Source organism: Salmo salar, chromosome 06 (assembly GCF_965601325.2).
Source record: "Salmo salar chromosome 06, fSalSal1, whole genome shotgun sequence".
Classification (NCBI taxonomy): Eukaryota; Metazoa; Chordata; class Actinopteri; order Salmoniformes; family Salmonidae; genus Salmo; species Salmo salar.
Window position 1 is genome coordinate 34602947 of NC_138296.1, and position 18469 is coordinate 34621415.

Below are 18469 nucleotides of genomic sequence, written 5' to 3' on the forward strand. Positions count from 1 at the left end.
GGAGTACTGATGAGGCCAATCAGGTCAGCCAAAAATCCTAATTTGATCCAATTAAAGCAGTGCAGTCAATTTCAGTAACACCCCATACCCTTTTCCTTCCCCTCTTCCCCTCTCCATCCATCCAAACATGGTATAAATCATGAAGACATTAAATAAACTGTGAATAAATTAAGCCAAGCAAAGTTTTAATTTCCAATTACAGCTCTACCCGCAAACACACACCCACATACAGTGCCTTCAGAATGTATTCACACCCCTTGACTTTTTCCACATTTTGTTGTGTTACAAAGTGGGATTCTTACATTTGTAAAAAAAAAATATATATATGAAAAATAAAAGACAAATATATCTTCATTAGATAAGAATTCAACCCCCTGAGTCAATACATGCCACAATCACCTTTGGCAGCGATTACAGCTTTGAGTCTTTCTGGGTAAGTCTTTAAGAGCTTTCCACACCTGGATTGTGTTCGTTTCAAAATGTCAAATTGGTTGTTGATCATTGCTAGACAACCATTGCTAGACAACCATTCAGTGTCTTCTTGGTAAGCAACTCCAGTGTAGATTTAGCCTTGTGTTTTAGGTTATTGTCCTGCTGAAAGGTGAATTCATCTCCCAGTGTCTGGTGGAAAGCAGACTGAACCAGGTTTTCCTCTAGGATTTGGTACTCAGTAAAGTGTTGTATTGGATTTGCCGCAAACATAAAGCTTTATATTCAGGACAAAAACGTAATTGCGTTGCCACATGTTTTGCAGTATTACTTTAGTGCCTTGTTTTGGAATATTTTTATTCTGTACAGGCTTCCTTCTTTTCACAATGTCAATTAGGTTAGTATTGCAGAGTAACTACAATGTTGTTGATCCATCCTCAGTTTTCTCCTATCACAGCCAATAAACTGTATAAAAGTCACCATTGGCCTCATGGTGAAATCCCTGAGCGTTTTTTTGAGTTAAGAAGGACATCTGTATCTTTGTAGTGACTGGGTGTATTGAGACACCATCCAAAGTGTGATTAATAACTTCACTACGCTCAAAGGTATAATCAATGTCTGCTTTTTTAATGTGAGGCATTGGAAAACCTACATGGTCTTTGTGGTTGAATCCGTGTTTGAAATTCACCGCTCGACTGAGGGACCTTACAGACAATTGCTTGTGGGGTACAGAGATGAGGTAGTCAGTCATTCAAAACTCATATTAAACACTACTAAACACAGTTTTTGCAACTAATGTGACTTGTTAAGCAATATTTTTCTTATTTAGGCTTGCCATAACAAAGAGGTTGAATACTGACTCAAACATCTCAATTTAATCCATTTTAAATTCAGGTTGTAACACAACAATATGTGGAAGAAGTCAAGGGGTGTGAATACTTTCTGAAGGTATTGTACATAAAAGGCCAGAGGGTGAGTTAAATGACGGGGCCTGTCAAGATTGAAATTCAGCAGGAAGTTTTATTATGACCATAAAAAGAGGGATCTGTTGTCACTGACAAAAGACTAGGGAGGAACTTCACGCGAGACAGGGAGTGGAAAAACATGAAGTGATGCCAGGAGACCACACACACCCTCCAATGACACTGTCTTCCCAAACTCCGCCACCTGATGACAGGAGATAGATGACAGCGATAAAAATGACAGCAAATTAACATTTAACTAGTGATTCATGCATTCTAAACAGTCATCTGAATATGAAAAGGTAAACAGATAAACTGCTTAATAGCATTGTGAGGGATAGTTTGACAGTTGTATTTTGTCAAAACCAGGCCGTTCAAATTGGAAATGTTTCAAACCCTCATCTTCAAAGGGTTTCTAATGGAACATGATTGGTCTTTAGAAACAGGAAGTGAAATGTAAGTACAAGTGAATGTTTAATGAGAACAGAACTTCACCATCAAAGAGTTCATTTCAAACATCTGTTCTTTAATTAAGGTTCAAAAGGTCCAGACAAACAAAACGCTTTTATTTCCTTCGCGAAACAGAAACATAGGAATCATACAATTGAAAACATTTAGACTGAGCATTAATTGAATTCACATACAGGCAAAATCATTGAAAACCTTGTGCAACACAGTGAATTAAAGGTACTACATGTAACAACTCAACAACAAACCATCTCTTGTCAAATTGACTGGGGCCAGCAAATCTCTTGTCAAATTGACTGGGGCCAGCAAATCTCTTGTCAAATTGACTGGTCTGTGGTCGAATTGACAAGAGATTTGCTAGCCTCAGTCAATTAGACAGTGCTAAGCAATTAACCAACATTTCAGTTATCTTTGTTTTTAAACAACTTATTGATCGACCTTGGTTCAATTATTTGAATTCCATTTAGTTTTTTCTGTGAGCTCAATGGGCATTTTCTTACAGCAATTTCTCTAGAGATAAATCAGATCAAGCCCGAATTGTGCAATGTAGTAGGGAGTTGTAGTTTCCAACAGGCCAATATTCTACAAAGTTTAGCGCAGAAAACATGGTAATTAACTCCAATGACCACAATCCATTGCATTTGTATTGGTATCAGCAATCATAAAATGTATTTAACCTTTATTTAACTAGGCAAGTCAGTTAAGAACAAATTCTTATTTACAATGACGGCCTAACCCGGACAACGCTGTGCCAATTGTGCGCTGCCTTATGGGACTCCCAATCACGGCCGGTTGGAATACAGCCTGAAATCAAACCAGGGTCTGTAATGACGCCTCTAGCACTGAGATGCAGTGCCTTAGACCACTGCGCCACCCGGGAGCCCTAAAAGTACCTTATTTACTTTGAAGAATCACAAAAAAAAGTGAAATATTTTATTAAAGTAATGGGAATAAATGATGGTTAAAAGATTATATGCAGTAAGGGGCAGTCTAACATCATGGGACTTTTATTCATTGTTTTATTCTGTGTTACAGCATTCAACCCACATAATGCATAGTTCATTCGTTTTTTACATTTGCGAAACCTAACCAACCTCAAAAAAACTCATTTCACAAGTGCCAGTCCATATTTTGTTGGCCAATAAGAAGGTTGCACCATTAGCATGCACATTTTGTGTGGGCCCAATAAAAACATTTTGGAAAAAATATTGTGAAAAACTATCATTCCACTATTAAATGTTGATATATTAAGGAAATGTTCTGAAATTACTATGTTAATATTACATATATCTCTTTAATAATCACAAAACTGTCTCAAAGTAACAAAGACGAGGCAAACCCACACTTTAGAAGACAAGGATATCCCAGTTTATTTTGAGGAGACATTGGTTGTCAGTTAAATTAAGTGGCTTACATGCAGATCTTATCTGACAGGCTGCTTAAAACAAAGACATGCCAGGAAAAACAACAGTCAACAAATGAATGGAAACAATAACCCCGGGAAAAAGGCACATTTCACAACTCCAAATAAGAGTCAGACATACGCATTTAAAATCTTTTCAAAGTGACACATACACTGACACACACAAGTATACACACAGACAAAACACTCTCAGAAACAGTTAATATTCGCTTGAAATCTTACTTCCCCAACCCAGTTCAAAGCATATTGCACATTTGTATTGAAAAGAAGATAAGAAGAGGAGTAACCATCCCACCCATCACAACCTGCAAGCCTTAAAGGAACAGCTGACTACTGGCTGCATCATTTTGGAAGGAGCTGCATGCAGAAATGTAATGTTTACAATAATTACCAGAAGGAACCCAAGATTGAAGAGAAGGAACCCAATATTGAAGAGAAGGAACCCAATATTGAAGAGAAGGAACCCAATATTGAAGAAAAGGAACCCAATATTGAGAGAAGCAGTGTTACAGAAATAGTCAGCACTCTTTTTCTGTCCTAACACACACACAATACCAACAACATGCAGAGGTCTCTCATTCAATAGTCCTCAACAATACTGTACTGCCATCAATATGCTACAATGCATGACTATTAGTCTAATGCATTTTAAATAGTGTCAAGCTGTATATATTGATGGGTTAAGAATACCATTGAAGACTGTTAGATAAATACCATAGTTATCAACCCTTATAAAAATCTTCATGATAAACCATTTGCAAAAGTCTACGTAAAACCCAAGGCAATTATGTGCAAAGTTGCAGGTGCAAACCATGAATGGTAATAAGCATTTCCCTTTTTGACCAGGAGTGTGCTCATGACAGGCAGCTAACGATACACTTTAGCTATTACTTTAGCACTTACATACTAAAAGAAAACCACCATTCTAAATGTGACCGTGTAATATGGAACCCTACACCACAAAACATGATTTACATTCCCCAACAACAATACTGTTTCAAAAAAGGTATGACTCCTGTAGTTGGGCTCCAAACTTGATGACTATAATGGGACATAATATATATATTCTATAGAGCAGAGATATATATATATATATATATAGACATGGCAATGAGGAGACAGAAGCGTATAATGTGGACATTAGCATGAGCAGAGCTCGGGGCAAAGAGGCTGTTTCCACATGTCTGGAAGTAAAATCTAATTAGTCGATCAAACTGAGCTACCAGGAAACTAATAAAACCTCAAGTAAAGAGCTGACAACAAATCAGCCAGCTGAGAAATTCTCGTTACGAGCGAGCATGAGACGGATGGTTAAAATCAAATCAAACTTTATTTACCACATGAGCTGAATACAACAAGTGTAGACTTTACCGTGAAATGCTTACTTACAAGACCTTAACCAACAGTGCAGTTCACGGTATGAGGAAACCAGTGATTGCAAAAAGAGATATACTGGGACTACTGTAGAGGAGTCTTTGTGGGCACAGTAGGCACCGTACCAGTTGGCTCCTGGTGATGTAGCCAACATAAACCTTCCTGTATCCATTGATAACTTTCTGGGGTCAAAGTTCAACAGAGAGCAGTCGGGTGCTGACATGGAGCTGATGAAGGGCTGATGATTTGGTGGTGAACAGTAAAACATGAGGGTGGTATGAGTACAGAGTTTGAACTCAAGATCGGTCTCCTGATGACCAGGGACGGAGCTCTTCCATCAGGCCCATCAGTCAGTGATCTGTCATGGAGAAAGGTTCATTGTTCATAGGGAAGACAAGGAGAACTGAGGCAGAGCCACCAGTGAGGAATGAAGAAATGCCAGCCATAATAAACTGATTATCGCAGATTAATTTAGCTTGCCTTTTTCACCATCCCAAGTTCATTTTAAAGCCGCATTAAAGTCTCTCTGCATTGCCATTAGCAACAGGAGCGCTGAGTTAGTTGTCAGGTTCTATTTTTCCTCCACTGAGCTCTCTCCATAGTTTCAGCATATTCTGTCTTTAGCCACAACACTGTTTCTGAAGGTCCAGAGGAACACTGACACCTCCCTGCTCTATCCTTCCTTCAGTTATTTTGGATTTAAAATGAGGCATTTGGAAACAAGTTGACCAGCTCTTTGTATATGCTTAAAAACAGTGCTGTTGTGTAGTGAAATGCCTTGCTAATACAGTCTTTGATCGTTCAGCTTGTATTTTTCTACAGAGGGACACTGGAACAGAGTGAACAAGGTCCTCTTCCTTGTGTTCCTACATACGGTAGCAGCTTTCATACAATCACTAGATATTTGGTCTCTTTCCACAAATGGTATAGATTACTCTTAAAAGGGGTGATCTGCAGTTGATATAATTAATAAATCTATGTGCCCATTGATTCTTGAAGAATATAACTTCTAAATGCCTCATCCGCTTAGTTCAACTCTCACAACTGATCAGTACCTATAATAAGCTTGTTGTACTGCAATGTTGTAAACAAATTAAATGTAAATAAACACTATATAGCCTAAAAACATGGTTAAAATTATAATTGTGATATCATGGAAGGCTAGTCCTTGCATGCATAGCTCGGTCTATGAATTTGATAATGGTTTACATCTCCAGCTCCAACCTCAAGCTTTTTACCGAAACAGGGACTGTTTGAAAACAAAGTAAATGTAAATAAACACTACATAGCTTTAAAACATTGTTAAAACTATCATTTTGATATCATGGATGGCTAGTCCTTGCATGCATATCTTGGTCTATGAATTTGATAATGGTTACATTTCTCCAGTCCCATCCTCAAGCTTTTTACTGAAACAGGGGTGGGGAGGACACTTTATAATTGTTTCAACTGCTGATTACCGCTGTAATTAAAAGGGTTTCCTATGCTACAAGAGCAGCATAAAAAGGCACACTGTTCGACCTGTACCAAGTTCTGGAAGGCCTCAGGTAGAGAGAATATAGAAATACAAGACACCCACACAGAGAAACCGGTCTTTCACAGTCAGTCAGTGTCCTCATTTCTTGGTGTCCTCCAGGATGATGTTGGCTGTGACAAACATGAGGCAGAAGGTAGCCCAGACCACTACAAACCACACCCAGAAGGTGTGGCGGAACGGGGACCGGTGCTTGTTGACCTCGTCCGTGCCCAGCATAGGCACCAGGTGGCGCCGGCCGTAGTATACCAGCAGGGCGGGGATGACGTACTGGATGCCCGTGCCAGCGTAGGCGCCCGTGATGCCCACCAGGGACTCCAGGTTGTGGGTGCAGAAGGCCACGATGATGGGCGGCACCAGGGTGATGAGGGGGAAGACGATGCGGTCAACCACCCAGGGGTAGGTTCCCCCGTCGCGGTGGAAGAGGGTCTTCCAGTTGTTGCGCAGCGTGACTGCGATGATGGGGAAGTTGGTGCTGATGGTGAAGACGGGGAAGAGGCCCAGGAAGTAGCGCAACGCGGGGATGTCCAGCACGTCACAGTTGTCAGTGAAGTTGAGGGTGTACATGTCGTGCAGCAGGGAGCTATTAAAGCAGAAGATGGCTGTGAAGGAGAGCAGGCCGTAGAAGCCAAGGATGAGGACATAGTCACACACCACCAGGGTTCCCACACGCCTCTTATCAGAGATGGGTGTCACCAGGGAGGGCAGGGAGTGCTGGCACATGAAGGAGTAGACACACACTCCAAACAGGTTTGGCACCCCAGAGATCTGGGCCATACGGGGGTGGCCTTCGCCCCGGTCTTTACCAATACGGATCAGAGCCAGGATAATCATCATGGTGAATGCTGAAAGACACACAGAAAAACAGCAGGTGCTGGAGTTAAGTGATGTGACAACACCAAAACAAACAAGTAGTGTGTGTGTACGTCATTTCAAAAGGTAACATCAGCTCCCACAGAGGGACTGTTATAGCCTCATGCAGTTTAAATCAAGGCTATGTACTAGGAGAGTTGAAAGGGAAGCTTTTACGGTAAAATAAAGCTCAAATTTCCTTTCATTTGTGTTACGGGAATTTTCAAATCCCAATGATAATAATTAACAATCAATAAGCCTTGACTAATCCCCAAGGTTTGTAAGACACTGGGTTAATAATAATAATTAGGCAAGGACTCAGCATTCTGCAAAAGGTCTGTACAGTTTATTCAGAGAACGTTCTAAAGTAAAAAATTAGGACTCAGTCCTTTTATAATACACACATATTCCTATCTTTAGACCACTCCCTGCTCAAACAACCAGTACTTTTCCACTCACCACAAATAACCATAAAACTTGCCACATTCTTCAAGGCTTTCACCTCCCCTCCCCCTTTATGACCCTCTTGGTTTGAAACCCTCCCATGTTTTTCCATTACCTACTCTATAGCTTCACTCGGTTTACATCCCTACTAAAAACAATATAACCTCAAAGGTTTACAATCCTAACCGATCTCCCCATATCCTGATTTTATCTTTCCATGATTCTCAAACATATCACCCTATTCTATAATTTCAGAGTGGAACAGTTAAGTCATTTTACTAACACATACAAATTATTCTAACAATTTGACAATTTAGACCAAATCAAACCCATATTTTACTTGGTTGCATGCAAACGAAAACACAAAAATCCTCAGAGTAAAGTATAATATGTAAAAAGTGAATTAAATTGTAAGCTAAATATTGGCCAAATCTATAATACACCTACATCATCTCATGACAACTGTAATAGGATTGGCCGAGTAAAGAAATGACACGACGAGGCATTTAAGGATACAGATAATAAATATACATTTTTATGACATTCGACTTCGGCTCACCGGGTTCACATTATTGCATATTTCTGATGCCAAATTGTGATCCGGTGCATGCCAACTAGGCAAAGCTACACACTGCTTAATCCCTGAATGCTTTTGATGGGTTCAGATATTGCAACATCCCCGAGGTCAGATTAGGGCCAAACCTCTGTGATGATCCCTTTATGTAGCCCTCCCCTAATCCACCCCTACATTTCATTATAGCACCACTGTTTTTAAAAATACCTTTTAAAGGGCAAGCCTTCTACCATTGCTAATCTGAAAGCAATTAATGTTGACAAGGCAAGATCGTTTAGGCCCTAATGGGCTGTGGGAGAGTGCTGAGCTGGACAGGACGGACACATAACTCAGCTTCCTCCTCTGTCCTCCATGCTGCTAATGCCTGAGCATGGCCATCCAGGTAGAAACACAAGCCAGCATCAGTCAGCTGACTGCAGAAACAATATGCAGTCCATCTAGTTATGAACTAAACTCCCACCCATCAAAGGGCAGAAGGCTTTATGCCTCATGAGGATAATACTGAAACTATCCCGCAGGCAAAGACTACAGCCTATAGGAATGCTATGCTATGGATTATATACACAGTATGTGAAGGCTCTCTGACTCTCAGTTCATCCAACTCAAAGTCAGCAGAGGTTGGAGGCTGGGTGGTACAAAATGCGTCAGCGTCTCCACCTCATACTGTTTGCGCAAAGGCCATCCCCAAATCGATTGGTGCGACTGCCTCTCTGGCTGTTGGGCTGGGCGTTACTAAATGAGAGCTTTTAGCATGGATGCCAGTCTTGTTAAAGGCTCAGAGTCCTGCCTGTCCCACCCCATCCCCTCCCTCCCATCTCCTCACCTTCCCAAACCCAATCAGGCCATTAAACAGAGAATCAGTCACAGACGCACTCCACGGCCCACTCCTCAGCTTTCATCACACTCACACGGGGTGACGTTCAGAACGCACATTGCTTCACTGCTCACCCCACTACAATGCACCACTAGTATCCCACTTCAAAACACACCCACACAGCCCTGTGTAGCTATGCAGGTTAGAGTAGAGCCAAAGCTCTCTTGTACTTGCCGGCAATATCTCAGCATCCATCTGGGCCCAATTGCCAGGAGAGGCAACCCATCAGTGTCAGGGGGGAGGATGGATTGGCTCTTTAGATAGGGCCTGAGTGAGGGGCCAGCGGATTACCAATTCATCTGCAGCTACTGGGGCGGTGGGAGGGGGTATAGGGAGGAGACGGGGGAGAGGGGTGCCACCGGCAGCCTCATCCTCCTTCAAGGTCTCTCACGAGCATCAGGTGTGGTCGGGACAGGAGTGTAGTCCTCTGCTCCAATCCTCCACTGTTTTAGGGGTTTTTACACTCTTCGGGGCACAGGTGAAATATTCCAGAGCTAGCAAGGGGGGAAAGGGGCTGGGAACGTGGAGTTTTAATCTGCCCCTATTAATCAGGTACTGTGTGCTTCTGCCGTGGCACTTTGATGTATGTCAGGGGGATGAAATGCTTCATTCCAATTACAAGGACAAAATGTTCCGAGGAGGGGGTGGGGGAAAACTACCAATGACAGAGGTAGTAGGATAGCTAACAAGTAGTGGGATTATGCCTTTGGAGAGAACAAGCTGAAATAAGACAAGAGTTGTTAACTAACAGGCTAAATGCAAACATCTTAATTTGACTAATGTGATTACTTACTCATCTTAAAATGGGACAGAATACTCTTAAAAACAAGTTTTCCCTTGTGCTTTGTGTGGACTTAGTTTGGGGTGGACACTGAGCTAAAGATGCCCAGCAGTGGCCAAAGCCCCAGACCTGTTGAGGATTAAAGCTCAGAGAGTCAAGATTTAATGGATGCCTACATCCAGTGTCAACATTGGCTCAAGACAGGAGAAGCAGGCCAGAGCAGAATCCTGTTTTAACACAGTCTATGTAGAGAATGGGCAGTGGACCAGCACTCAAGGACATCGGCAAATAAGAGCAAATAACACCTTCACAACAAGTATAGTCCCCAAAGACATCACGTCAAAGCATATGGAAAAACTATGCAGATGAGGTCAACACTCAATGTGCCAACATGGGCCACATTGGGACTCAGCTCTGAGAATACAGTATGTACTGTGGTGACTTTGTATCTTCATCTGACTGGACATGAGAGACTGTCAGTGGGGATAGTTATCAGCTGTCCCTCTCACTTCAGGCATCGAACACAATGTGCTGTATGACAGTCTGCCTGCTGTACTCTCCCTCTCTCTCCCCGAGAAGTAATGTACATCCGCTGTGTGTGAAACAGCCATCAAAAGGAGCCGTCCCGCTGGTCATGACAGAGGACGGACAGCGGGAGACGCTTCTCCTCTATTCCCTGACATTAACGGTAACAGGCTATACAGGAAGGAACATGGGCGGAGGGCATTTAATTAAGAGAGTCTTATAGGACGGGACGCCACGCACGGCTAGTGTACAGATGCTTAACCTTCACCAGAGCAACACGTCTTTTCTCTGCCAGCAAGGCTGAAATGGGAGTTTGTCGTGGTGCAACAAGCACAGTGATTCATCACACTCCCCTCCTATCCCCTCGGTGAGGCCCATGGAAGCCTGGAGGAAAATGGCACTGGTATTTATGTTACAGTCTTCTTCATCTTGATATATCTGCCTCTGATGCCGCAGCCCAGTGCGCTCCTCTCGGCAGGGTTTGAACTGTATAACCCCTGGTGACACGGTCAGTGACTGGCTCCTTTATGAGGGAAGGGCCACGCTTTAAAAAGCTGATAGAGAACTTTGCTCTTTTCCCACCGTACAGCGGCACAGGCTAAGGTTGGGACAAGGAGGCTCGGCATCGCGCCTCAAATTGATAGTGAATGGCAAAAGGCATTGCGGCTCCGCGGGTATCAACACAGGCTGATCAGACAGTGTGAAGGGCAGGGAGAGTTTGGGGGAAAGATCTTTTTTTAAATCATGACTTTCAGGTCAGGATGCATCACATGGTATTAGAGTGGAATGACATTGGCAGCAATCTTTGACACGGCTCCATTTTGAGCAGGTATACTGGAGCGGCTGAATGGAACCCACCCAAATAACTGGTGCTACCTTCTGGGTTATAGATCAGGAAGCCATAGCCAGGTCACAACTTAAATAATGACTTTGGCAGCTGCTTGACAAACACACGTCTGTGACAGAGAACAAGTGAGGTTCAAAGGTAAACAACGATCTGTAAAAAAGCATAGTCGACCCTTCTACTGTAGTTCTGTCCCCTAAAGTTGGAGTGACAGAGAATTTCTCTCCTATGGCAGAGAAGTTGGAGTGACAGAGAATTTCTCTCCTATGGCAGAGAAGTTGGAGTGACAGAGAATTTCTCTCCTATGGCAGAGAAGTTGGAGTGATAGAGAATTTCTCTCCTATAGCGGAGAAGTTGGAGTGACAGAGAATTTCTCTCCTATGGCAGAGAAGTTGGAGTGACAGAATTTCTCTCCTATGGCAGAGAAGTTGGAGTGACAGAGAATTTCTCTATGGCTCTGATCCCAACTATCATGCTTTAGTGCTCATTAAAGACAAGGCCTCATTTGTCTTACTTAAGGCACTGAACTAACTCCTCTTATCTTTGAAAGCGATTGAAAGTCGATCAGATGAAAGAACTGGACACTAAGTAGAACAAAGTACATTTTGATAATGTACTCATTCATCATTCCTTTGCAACTGGATCATGCTACACGAGATAGGGCAACCATGTGTGGGTTTTATAGTACTTGGTGCAGCCTTAGCTATGAATCTCACTGTTTTATCTGTCTAACGGCGAAGAATAGGAGGAACTCTTTGATCACTAGGGGGGCTTTAGAGGCACGGGGACAGTGTGTCTGGAGAGAAAATCCAACGCAGTTAGTCAGATTACAACCCATTGATAATAGCATAGAGCCAGCAATAAATAAAGTCATTGCATCATAAATTCACAGCAAATTAAATATTTTTCAACCGCCGTAATGATAAAAAAATTAATCTAATAATTATACATTTTACATTGCATCTTTGGGCCATATTACTCTCCTCCCTCTATAGGGCAGTGTCATTGACTTACTGATGGAGTCTACTCTGAAGCACTCATTTTATCCTCCTGGTAATCCTCAATCAACAATGGACACTCCTTCTTGCCTCTCTATCGATGGACACTCAGGTGAAAAACGAATTCATTCAGATGGGATGATTTTCTTTGCAGAGATATCTCTGATGAGATGGTGATTACCTGGACTTCTACATTAACACTCTCTGCTCTACACGCCTGTCTGCGGGTTGCACTCGTCACACGGCATCGGGGAGGGACTGAGTGCATTGTGTAGGTGTCAAACAGTCACATATCACATCCACATAACTGCTACCGGTGACATATAGCACTTCAATGGGGATGGCAATGACCTTGTGGGGAATGCTTCAACTTAAACACCCCCCAGAGGAGGCACTTACAGTTGCATCTCCAGCGGTAGCAAACAAAACGTTTGCGGTTAAGCCAAGGTTGGCCGGCACTCTCAACCCCCCAAGGAGCTGTAGAATACAGTATCTGTGGAAGAGAGACTCCTCTTCAGCCGCTGCCCTGGGACGGGTTTCCTTGATTTCATTAAGGAGCACAAAATGACTTCAGGTGAGGAGCTTTGAAGCACACCACTGTTCTGATTTTGTGAGTAGTACACTCCCTGTACCAATGCTTTTGCGCTTGATGTGGGAAGCAGAGTCTATAATAACAGTTGACAGGTCAAGGGCTTTTCATGTGCTTTCAACTTTCTGACAGTAAAAGACATACGGGATATTATTCTAGCAAAGGCTTTGAGAGTAGATAGGCGCATTACTCTCTACTGGTATACAAACTGGCCTCTTGCTGCTTCCATTCCCTAATAGATTAAAATCCAAGTCCAACTCCAGCAGCACTCCTTTGCAGCAATCATCCCATCATTAATTAAAGGGCAATTCCACCACTTTTCAACCTCACATTCATTACCTCCAGCACCAAATCAGTGTTTACATAATTTGTGAAAACAGTGTTTCTATGATCTGTGGTTAAAACAATAACAAAGGACATTCTCTCATTACAGGGTAGGATTAAAAGTTTCAATTATTTTTTTTAAAACTGATTTTCAAAACCTGCAACATGTATCTAGCCAGAGGGAGGGTATTTTCTTGCTCCCCAGTCACCACGAATCTCATAGTGTTTAAAACATTTTAACGTTATTTATTTCTATAAAACATAGAAATGCACAGTTTTCACATATGTAGACACTCGTATTGTGCTGGAGATAATTAAAATGAGTTTGAAAAGTGGTGGAGGTGTCCTTTAAACGAGGTGCTCCATGATGAGACCACTTGGTTGAGTCTCAGTGGTAATGAGCAGCTCTGGCAGTTTGCCTGATTTCTAGGTTTGCCGAATCTTTTGCTTCAGATGTTTTTTGGTGATATCCTATAATGGCATAGTCTTGGTTATCAGAAGCAGGGGGACAGGACAGCCACGGCGTGTGTGACAGCTGGTGATAATGGCCTGCTTGCCTGGCTACTTCGAGACAAGCCCTGCGATCAGCGTGTGCAGTACCGCAGCAGGGCTGCCATTTAGCACCCCATAGGGCAGCTCAACTCCACAGGGCAGAGCAGAGTTCAACTCCATGACATTATCTACAGTTTTCAAGAAAACATCAAATTAGTCCAATCACTCAGCCGTGCCACTGCAAATTGCACATTAGGCCAAAGATAAGAAACAAAATGCACCTACATTCTTCACCATAAGGCTGAGCTAAGCTCCAAACGCTGGTATCTTGAACCCCCCCCCCCCAGGTTAGCTAAAACACCCATCTAACAGTAATTAAACATTCAGTGGGTGGTTGCACCAGGTTAGCTAAAACACCCATCCAACAGTAATTAAACATTCAGTGGGTGGTTGCACCAGGTTAGCTAAAACACCCATCCAACAGTAATTAAACATTCAGTGGGTGGTTGCGCCAGGTTAGCTAAAACACCCATCCAACAGTAATTAAACATTCAGTGGGTGGTTGCACCAGGTTAGCTAAAACACCCATCCAACAGTAATTAAACATTCAGTGGGTGGTTGCACCAGGTTAGCTAAAACACCCATCCAACAGTAATTAAACATTCAGTGGGTGGTTGCACCAGGTTAGCTAAAACACCCATCCAACAGTAATTAAACATTCAGTGGGTGGTTGCACCAGGTTAGCTAAAACACCCATCCAACAGTAATTAAACATTCAGTGGGTGGTTGCACCAGGTTAGCTAAAACACCCATCCAACAGTAATTAAACATTCAGTGGGTGGTTGCACCAGGTTAGCTAAAACACCCATCCAACAGTAATTAAACATTCAGTGGGTGGTTGCACCAGGTTAGCTAAAACACCCATCCAACAGTAATTAAACATTCAGTGGGTGGTTGCACCAGGTTAGCTAAAACACCCATCCAACAGTAATTAAACATTCAGTGGGTGGTTGCACCAGGTTAGCTAAAACACCCATCCAACAGTAATTAAACATTCAGTGAGTGCAGAATATAAATGTATTTTTCAAATAATTTATTGAGCCTAGAATGCTTGGTTCATGATGCAATGGATGTACAAGGCAGACAAGATATGAATAAAGCAAATTCTCGTCTGCTTCTGTCTTCAATATCAAATCCTGTTCAGGTCTGACATTTTTTTCAAATGAGACAAACGTAAAATGTTCAAAGCAAGTTCTGCATTTGACCTCTAGTATTCCTGCCGATCAATGACGAAACCCAAAGAAAGAGTAAACTACAACCCCAGACTGCTGTTAAAAAAACATTCTAGAAGCACCGTCTTACATTCTCATTACTCCCTCACCTCCCTCAGACAAGGAAATGGAGGCGACGACAACAACACGGTGAGGTGAGCGGGGGACGGAAGTCAACAGTCATGATTAAGGGCTTAGTTATCAGGATATTGAGCTTCAACTGACCTCGTGCAACACCACAGCAGAAGACATCCTACAAGTTTTCCCCTAATCACCTCCTAGAAATTGTGTTCACTATCAAAACAAAGGTCTCATTACAAAATGAAACACCAAACACCAATACTAAAAAGGATCAAGGAGAGGTGCCCAAAAACAAATAGGGAAAAAAGCTGCCCACATGTATTTCTCTATATATCAAAACTCAACAGAGATCTGAGTAAAGGACTAGGATCTGAGCTCTGTTTATGTTTTGTTTCTGAAAGAGAAGTGTCAAACTAAGACTTCTACACCTGCATTGTTTGCTGTTTGGGGTTTTGGCTGGGTTTCTGTACAGCACGTTGTGACATCGGCTGATGTCAAAAGGGCTTTATAAATACATTTGATTGAAGACATATTTTCTATCTGAACAACTCCGTGGTAAGTGTTGACTAAAAGTAATGTCTGTTGTGACAAGAAAAGGAATGATGCATTCCAATCTGGAATTTTCCTTTAATGCAATTTTCAGGACTTCTGAACTGCGCTGATGTTGGGAAGTTCATGAACGCCCAGCAATATTTCAACATTCCCCGTGAGACGCACTCTACATTAGCCTCTCTGGGCAAACTCTTAGGTTCCGCTCAATCAGCCACTAGTAGAATTCCCTCCCTGACCTTCAAAAACAAATACTACCCTCTCTCTCTGCTTGAAATGGCAATAGGTAGCTGTAACGCTCCCTGGTTACTCCCTAAACCAAGACAATGGGATGGACTGGATAGGGATCCACAGATCACTGTGGCCTGTGGTTTCAGCTATTCATTTCTCCAGAGAGAGTAACAGCCCTAGTTCATTTCACAGCCTCTTTTCCTATTGAGCTGGAGGATACTCCACACAAAGCTGGCTGGGGTGGTGGTGTAGTTCACCATGTCTAAAAAAACAAATGTGATAGTGGGAGGACAGTGTTCTCAGAATGCATGATTTCTCCATTCCCAGCATACAGTAGGATCTATATGCCATGGCTGTAAGGGTAATAAATAGCGCCACGGAGGCTCTGCACCTATCCATCCATCCCTGTGGAGACAGAAGCAGGGTGATTAATGCTCGTTTACCGAGCTTGGTGCCTTTCCGCCCATTCCTCTTCACTCAAAATCAATTAAAGTGTCAGCTCTTAACCCTTCTCCCGGTCTGCTGTCGAGTGCAGATAATGATCCCCCTCTTTCTCTTCACACTGTGCTGCTAGAGAGGATGGGGACAAGGTAACAAGGCAGCAAGCTTTATCTATTCACATAACTCACCCAATGGAGATGGGTGAGCACCTACGGGAGTTCATAGACTGGGTGCAGTATGTGAGCGATATAGTCATTCAACTAAGAGCCTATGAGGTCATCAGTCAACAAAACTATGACATTAAAAGATGGGTCGGTGAACCGAGTATAGAGTAGGAGAAATAATAAACAGGAACACAAATGGGAAACGCAAATGAAAAACTACACAAATAGTTTAATGGCTCCAGCGAAGTGGGACCATGGACGGAAGCAGCTACAAGCAGAGTGATGGGATCACAACCGGGACAGGAGATGGAGTTACAAGAGGGCTACACATATGGACTACTATGTCCACTATGTAAGTCATGTCCTCAGTGGGGAAGACAAAAAGTGTGTAGTGAGCTTGGTTGGACAGGGCTTCAACACATCTCGCCTAACATTCCCCACACTGCTCTGCACTCCTCATCCACCACCATCATCACCCTGCACTCCCCCATAGGGCATCATGGGTGAGTGGAGAGGTAGGCAGGGGAGCCTGGCCGCCTGGCCCCTTGTCTAGGGTGAGTAATGAGTATGAAAGAGAAGGGCCATGAGAAAAGAATGGAAGTGGCTGAACAGGGGACATAACTACGCAGGTATCAATATCTGGTATCTTAGAAGACAAGAAAGGATCTGATAGTGGTGGAAAGTCATTCAATCTGGCAAATGCAGGTTAATGTAAAAGTGAAGAGAAAGGTGACTAACATGCACAGACAGTTTGCTATAATGCAGTTATATTTTAAGGATAACTGCATACTGGTTGGCACTAGAAAAAAAAGGAAAAACTCAGTAGTACTAATTGCTTATTAAAATATGTGTTGTCAATAGGTGAGAATCCTGTGAAAAATGTGAATAATGTGGTTTGATGTTGTGATATGGTTTCAGAGTGACAAGAACATTAATATAATTGCTGTCTAAAAACGTATCATACTGTACTACAGAGTCATTATCGAAATCATTTGACTGAAAACAAAAAACCCTGGAGGACTTGTTACGAGTTTCAAACATATCTTAAGACATTCTTAGTCTTCTCATAAAAAAATAAATATTCTTACCCTTGAGGGTTTTGTTTTGTTAGTGATGCTTCATTAACATTAATGTGGATCTGTTGTTCATGTTTTTTGGGGTCTTTAAGGTGCAGAGAAGGAATCATAGGATGATTCGAAGATACCTGGTACATGAAGGTGTAAAACCATGGGCCTAATCCAGAGATGTATTCACAGTGCATACTAATGACATTCTTAAAACAATCATGAATCCCATCATCGTGACAGAAAGAGGTTTACTATTAGTTTCATAATATCGTTAAGTTGATATTAAATTCCTCCCTTCAGACCAAAGCTTTGCTAAGTCAAAACCTTCGCTAAGACATAAGCTATGCTACAGTACACGCGTATGCATTCAAGTCCAACAACGTGTCCAATTCAGCAGCTTCAGTGGGTGAAAAGAGTGGAGCTAAATCAGAGTGAGGAGAGGAGTCAGAGGACACGTGATGAAATGGATAACAGGTTAAATGAATCACTCCCGAGTCCCATTTTCTTGCTGCAGGCCAACGATAAAGTACAGTATCTTTAACAGGACAGACAATCAATGCCTTGAGAGCATAACACATCCCCTTTTACCACAAGGCCCTCGAAATGACCACATACATAATCAAAATCGCTTTTAAATGGGAAACGTTCGAGGAATTGGAAAACATAGGTTACCTCAGAAACTTTGAACTGGTGCCAGAGGCTGTAACTTTGAAAGAAGGACAGCTAAAGATTGTATAAATGACCCAATAACAGTCATGGAGAAAAAGACCCAGAATACATTCTGGCTGACGATGCATTGGCTTGGTAATCAATTATTTGCCTTGAAGTGGTACCCTTTGTGCTGAACCCACTCGCTCTCTTTAAGTTTACGGCCAGAGCGTCATGCCATAAAAAACAAATATATACACTGAACAAAAATATACGCAACATGTAAAGTGCTGGTCCCATGTTTCATGAGCAGAAATAAAAGATCCCAAATATGTCCCATATGCACAAATAGCGTATTTCGGTAAAATGTTGTGTACAAATTTGTTTACATCCCTGGGGACAATAAAAGGCCACTAAAATGTGCAGTTTTGTCACAATGCCACAGATGTCTCAAGTTGAGGGAGCATGAATTGGCATGCTGACTACAGTAAATCCTCCAGATCTGTTGCCAGAGAATTGAATGTTAATTT

The 18469-nt window shown here is 42.3% G+C and overlaps 1 protein-coding gene across 2 annotated transcripts in view; it reads right to left on the minus strand.

Moving 5' to 3' along the window:
* Positions 1-3204: 3204 nt before the first annotated feature.
* LOC106606959 (putative sodium-coupled neutral amino acid transporter 12) overlaps positions 3205-18469 on the minus strand; it is an 87789-nt gene continuing 72524 nt past the window's right edge. For both annotated transcript variants that reach the window (XM_045715237.2, XM_014203457.3), the window contains exon 10: positions 3205-7035. In XM_045715237.2, coding sequence (XP_045571193.1) covers positions 6272-7035 — 764 coding nt within the window. In that variant the 3' untranslated portion in view covers positions 3205-6271. The remainder of the gene's footprint in view (positions 7036-18469) is intronic.